This window comes from Procambarus clarkii, chromosome 22 (assembly GCF_040958095.1).
Source record: "Procambarus clarkii isolate CNS0578487 chromosome 22, FALCON_Pclarkii_2.0, whole genome shotgun sequence".
NCBI lineage: Eukaryota > Metazoa > Arthropoda > Malacostraca > Decapoda > Cambaridae > Procambarus > Procambarus clarkii.
This window is the reverse complement of record NC_091171.1, coordinates 45,410,727-45,417,534: the sequence shown is the minus strand read 5'-3', so window position 1 is coordinate 45,417,534 and position 6,808 is coordinate 45,410,727. Positions and strand designations below refer to the sequence as shown.

General features: G+C 48.5%; 1 protein-coding gene across 1 annotated transcript in view; it reads right to left on the bottom strand.

The window, feature by feature from the left end:
• LOC123761594 (metabotropic glutamate receptor 8-like) overlaps window positions 1-6,808 on the bottom strand; it is a 260,562-nt gene that overhangs the window by 167,806 nt on the left and 85,948 nt on the right. The window contains exon 2 of the mRNA XM_069328943.1: window positions 1,208-1,339. Coding sequence (XP_069185044.1) covers window positions 1,208-1,339 — 132 coding nt within the window. The remainder of the gene's footprint in view (window positions 1-1,207; window positions 1,340-6,808) is intronic.

The following is a 6,808-nucleotide window of genomic DNA, read 5'->3' as shown; positions in this document are numbered from 1 at the left end:
CGACTGATGGAGTGTGTCTGATATAATTTGAAACGTGTTCATTTTGCGTGTCATTTGCTTGCTGGATGCTCATATTAAACTTTTTGATATATGTTTATATATATATATATATATATATATATATATATATATATATATATATATATATATATATATATATATATATATATATATATATATATATATATATATCATATGTACTCACATAGTTGTGTTTGCGGGGGTTGAGCCTGGGCTCTTTGGTCCCGCCTCTCAACCGTCAATCAACTGGTGTACAGATTCCTGAGCCTACTGGGCTCTATCATATCTACACTTGAAACCGTGTATGGAGTCAGCCTAAACCACATCGCTGCCTAATGCATTCCATTGTTTAACTACGACAGAATTTGTTTTTATTATTTCTAACGTCTCTGTAGCTCATTTGGGTACTCAATTTCCACCTGTATCCCCTAGTGTGTATGCCGCCCCCCCACTTCCCATACACATAGAATGTATGTGTGTGTGTGCATTGGTAAGAAATGTATATATAACATAAAGCCAGCTTGGAATGAAGACTTTCCAGGACCTGAGAGCTCCAAGTGTTGCATAAGTATTGCATAGGAACTCGTAACACCTGGCAGGAGTCTTCAGTCGTCGCTTGCAACACCAGTACACAATCTGTCGTCGGGAGTCTGAGGAGCGAATAAACTACCTCAACACATGCCAATTAATGCTCATTAAAACAAAATGCTCCGTGACTTTCTTAGTATTATCAATCAATGTCTGGAACTGTGACTGTGACTGAGCTTAGGAGCAGACGGCGATGTTGATAACCTGGCCGACACCTGGTACCTGTCCCAGAACACCTGTTACAGGGCACTTGGTGCATGACATCTGTCAGAAAACAGCTGGTAACGTCACCTGGTACACCTGACACCTGTCCCAGAACACCTGTTACAGGGCACTTGGTGTATGACATCTGTCAGAAAACACCTGGTAACGTCACCTGGTACACCTTACACCTGTCCCAGAACACCTGTTACAGGGCACTTGGTGCATGACATCTGTCAGAAAACACCTGGTAACGTCACCTGGTACACCTGACACCTGTCCCAGAACACCTGTTACAGGGCACTTGGTGCATGACATCTGTCAGAAAACAGCTGGTAACGTCACCTGGTACACCTGACACCTGTCCCAGGAGTAAACACACACACTCGTAACTCACCTTGAAGAGTCGCAGGATGTTAGCGATCATGACAGAGACGGAGGAGGAGGCGGCGCCTATCACGCCGATGACAGGCTTGGGCGGGATGTAAATAGGTTTCTTGCCTCCTTTGCACTTGAAGTCCGACGCGTCCTGTAACAACAGAGAGGGAGTAACGACGTCATTTGCCAGTTGAAGTGGTTAGGTTAGGTTAGGTTAGGCCACACACTAGAAGGTGAAGGGACGACGACGTTTCGGTCCGTCCTGGGCCATTCTCAAGTCGATTGGACTTGAGAATGGTCCAGGACGGATTGAAGGGGCTTCTTGAGTTGAGGGTAGCAGTATAGGGATTAAGTGTGATGGAAGGGACGTCAGGACATCGTAAGGGAGTTGAAGAAGTAAGGGAGTTGATATCAGAAAGATGACGAGTGTGTCTGTAGAGAGTTTAGGACGTCATAAAGGGTCACTATATAGGGTGTTAGTAAGAGTTGAGGGTACTGAGCTCGGAGGCTGTAAATTACAAAGCCCCTTGCTTTATTTCCCACTCGCGTAGCAAATAAAGCAAAAAGAGACAGCCAAACTAATCAAAGTACCATTGAGCGCAAATCACCCCAGCGCCAGAGAGGCCATTAAATTCAATACAGCGCCACGAGTTCAGAGTAAATCAATACAGTGCCGAGGCTGACAAGAATATATTGGGAATCAGGGAATCATGCAGTAACAAATACCCCCCCCCCCCCCAAACGAAGAGATTTTAAGAGTGGCACTCTACTCGCCTTTAAGAGTGGCACTCTCTGGCACTCTACCCGTCTTTAAGAGCGGCTCCCATACAATAGCCGGGGCACTCTTGTTATTCAAGAATTCTTTTGAAGATTCGTGTCAGCGATTTAAGGGAGTGATATCTGTTGGGGGTGGGTTGTGGTGGTGGTGGTTGTGGTGGTTGTGGTGGTGGTGGTGGTGGTTGCGGGGGTTGTGGTGGTTGTAGTTGTGGTGGTGGTGGGGATACGGTGGTTGCAATAATTGTACCTTGTTTGCGACTCACATTGACAGCTCTCAAAAGTGCCAGTTATATGTCAATCGACTCATTTGTATCTTACATACTTCTTTATTTCCTCCCTTTCTGCTTCTCAAGTGTGTCTCCCTCCCTTCACAACCCTCCCACATCCCTGCCTCTCACCCTCCCTGCCTCTCTGCCTCTCACCCTCCCTGCCTTACTGCCTCTCACCCTCTCTGCCTGTCACTCTCCCTGCCTCCCTGCCTCCATCTGCTGCTGCGTCTCTAACCTGGGGAATCGCTGACTCAGGAATTATAGCCAAGAGAAGGACGTCGCACTGAACGAGTCATTCCTCAGATATGATAGCCTGTCAGGCCGACTCCCTTGGCCAGAGTGGGTCATCTTGCCTGTCTATATAGGCTGTCAGGCCGACTCCCTCGGCCAGAGTGGGTCATCTTGCCTGTCTATATAGGCTGTCAGGCCGACTCCCTCGGCCAGAGTGGGTCATCTTGCCTGTCTATATAGGCTGTCAGGCCGACTCCCTCGGCCAGAGGGAGGCATCTTGCCTGTCTATCTGTTTATCTGACCATCTCCTCTCCATTCCTGTCCCCTCTCTTCCCCTTCCATGCCAATCTTCCCTCTTCCAGTAGTGTCCCAAGGGGGTGGAGGGAAGGGCACCAGTGAAGGGAAGTCGCTCACCCCTCGCTTGTTCGAGCTTCCGTATTCTTTCATAAATATGTGTGTGTATGTAGTGATGTTATATATTGATGTACATAGTGGTGAATATATTAATGTATATAGTGGTGTATATATGGGTGCATATAGTGATGTACATAGTGGTGTATATATGGGTGCATATAGTGATGTACATAGTGGTGTAGGGATATATATAGTAGGTGTAGATACTGATGTATATAGTAGTGAATATATTGATGTAAATAGTGGAGTATATAATAATGATTATATATATATATATATATATATATATATATATATATATATATATATATATATATATATATATATATATATATATATATATATATATATACACACAACACACTTGCATAAACGCGTAAGTTATATGTAACTTAAAGAACTTTTCTCCGTGAAGGATTCGAACCTCAGAAAGACAGATGCATCACACACCCTGACACAACCAGTACACTACCAACCATGGGCGACTCTTAAAAGAAAATCTGTAACCTTGGCATGTGTTGTTGGGGGGTTGACAGCTGGGCTCCGTTGACTGTTGTTCATGACCTGTCAAGTGGATCTCTTACACCTGAGAGTGGAGTAGTGTCTTGACAGAGGTTAAGGTGGAACTCTTAAGTAACGTAACTAATGTGGGTCACTGTGTATTAGTAAGTTGTTGAATAAACCTATTTTTGCTAAGACACGTGCCTTTGATGTTATTGCTAAATATGTAGTACTGTTCTCCATATTTTATCACTTGCTACTTAACATTGTCATTGATTTGAGTTGCCTCAGGATCCAGCCCAGAGCCTCAAGCACTGAAGATCCCATCCGCTACCTGCTAGATTTGCTTGCAAGCAAGTTGAGCAGAGAAGCAGGTTAAGTGGGGGAAGGTCTGGTATTGCTGGTGGAGTAGAGGACCTCCCTGGCCTTCACCTGAAATAGATTTTTGGCGTCTTGCCCTATACCTCCGGAGTGTAGTCATTTGTTTGATGAAGGCAAACATTCGAATCCACCTCCCAGTAACCAGTAAAATGTCACACTCTGGCGCCCAGCGCGGTGCTAGACTTGTGTGGGACAATAAGTTACTTCTGACGCCTAAAGTGGGGTTAAGAAGTGAATAGGCAAAAAAATAACTTTTCACGGTCTTCCACGGTAATTAGAGATAGATCAGTGCGAAAGATGTACAGTGACCACAACACAGCAGTTGCAACATCAGGATCTGCGGGTTGGTACAAGAATTCAACCAACTACGAACCACTTAGTTTGATGAAAGGGAACAGTAGAACAACAGAAGTGCACTTACATCGCATCAGGCTTGGATACCCATGTGCATGGGAAATAGGCTTACAGGTTCCGGAAGATGAGAGGAAATGTCAACACTGTGGAGAAATGCCCGACAGATCACTGGAACATTATCTAACACAGTGCACAATTACAACCACAACAGACCACTGGAACATTATCTAACACAGTGCACAATTACAACCACAACAGACCACTGGAACATTATCTAACACAGTGTACAGTTACAAACCCAATACGATTTCAACTAAGATTCAACAGAGCCAAACACATGGGACAAAATCTTACTGAAGCGACCATACGAGTCATAAATACTCACACTCCGCCCAAGTAAAACAGAAACAAGCAACACTTAGTGGGCCAGCCAGAGGCTTAGGGCCCGCGCAGTGGGCCAGCCAGAGGCTTAGGGCCCGCGCAGTGGGCCAACCAGAGGCTTAGGGCCCGCGCAGTGGGCCAACCAGAGGCTTAGGGCCCGCGCAGTGGGCCAGCCAGAGGCTTAGGGCCCGCGCAGTGGGCCAACCAGAGGCTTAGGGCCCGCGCAGTGGGCCAACCAGAGGCTTAGGGCCCGCGCAGTGGGCCAGCCAGAGACTTAGGGCCCGCGCAGTGGGCCAGCCAGAGACTTAGGGCCCGCACAGGAATATCCCTACCAAAAAGAAAAAAAAAAAACACCACCACCATCACCACCATCCCCCACCACCATCACCACCACCATAACCACCATCCCCCACCACCACCACCATGACCGGACGAAGAGATAGATTGGGACAAGGGAGTACCTGAAGAACGGAAAACAGAGAGAGAGGAGGTTTCAAGCTGGAGGAATGTATCAAGTGGGGTCCCACAAGGCTCGGTGCTGGGACCGCTGCTGTTCCTGATGTGTGTGAAAGGCCTGCCTTAGCCCCCCCCCCCTTAGGAGGCCTGGTCGACGACCGGGCCGCGGGGACGCTAAGCCCCGGAAGCACCTCAAGGTAGGCTGTGACCTGGGACATGTTGATGTCTGCAGACGACGCCAAGCTAACTAAGGAAGGTTGTGCAATCTGAGGACTGTAAGATGTTGAAGGACCACCAAGCCAAGGACCACCAAGCCAAGGACCACCAAGCCAAGGACCACCAAGCCTAGGACCACCAAGCCAAGGACCACCAAGCCAAGGACCACCAAGCCTAGGACCACCAAGCCAAGGACCACCAAGCCAAGGACCACCAAGCCTAGGACCACCAAGCCAAGGACCACCAAGCCAAGGACCACCAAGCCAAGGACCACCAAGCCAAGGACCACCAAGCCAAGGACCACCAAGCCAAGGACCACCAAGCCAAGGACCACCAAGCCTAGGACCACCAAGCCAAGGACCACCAAGCCTAGGACCACCAAGCCAAGGACCACCAAGCCAAGGACCACCAAGCCTAGGACCACCAAGCCAAGGACCACCAAGCCAAGGACCACCAAGCCAAGGACCACCAAGCCAAGGACCACCAAGCCAAGGACCACCAAGCCAAGGACCACCAAGCCAAGGACCACCAAGCCAAGGACCACCAAGCCAAGGACCATCAAGCCAAGGACCACCAAGCCAAGGACCACCAAGCCTAGGACCACCAAGCCAAGGACCACCAATCCAAGGACCACCAATCCAAGGACCACCAAGCCAAGGACCACCAAGCTAGGGACCACCAAGCTAGGGACCACCAAGCTAGGGACCAACAAGCCAAGGACCACCAAGCTAGGGACCACCAAGCCAAGGACCACCAAGCTAGGGACCACCAAGCTAGGGACCACCAAGCCAAGGACCACCAAGCCAAGGACCACCAAGCCAAGGACCACCAAGCCAAGGACCACCAAGCCAAGGACCACCAAGCTAGGGACCACCAAGCTAGGGACCACCAAGCTAGGGACCACCAAGCCAAGGACCACCAAGCTAGGGACCACCAAGCCAAGGACCACCAAGCCAAGGACCACCAAGCCAAGGACCACCAAGCCAAGGACCACCAAGCCAAGGACCACCAAGCCAAGGACCACCAAGCCAAGGACCACCAAGCCAAGGACCACCAAGCTAGGGACCACCAAGCTAGGGACCACCAACTCCAGGAGCGGGAAAACCAACGCTGTTGGGATTCATTCCCATCAGGTGAAAGATAACGATGAAGGCTGAAAGAAGACCAGGAACTATCTTCACTATATAGGGAATGACAGCTACGATAATGTGAAGGGGAAACGTCGTGGATATCATTTCAAAACCTGACACCAGAAGCACACATGAACAGGCAGTCATCAGCAGCATATGGGACGCTGGTAAACATGAGAACATCGATTAGAAACCTAAATCAGGACTCCTTGAAGGCCAGACTACACAACATACGCTACACCAATACTGGAATATGCAGCACCAGCATGGAACCCCAACCCTTGAGAATTATAAATCTAGAAGAACTAAATGTCACAACCCTAGAGGATAGAAGAAGCAGGATATGATCACGATATACAAGATACTGAGGGGGGAATAAACAAGGTCAACAAGGACAGCCTCCTCAATGTGAGAGAAAGAATGTAGGAGGAGAGGACACAGGTAGAAGCAGGAAGAGGGAAGAAAGCAAAGGTAAAGTCTAATTGAAACTTCAGTGTAGTTAGATTGTGA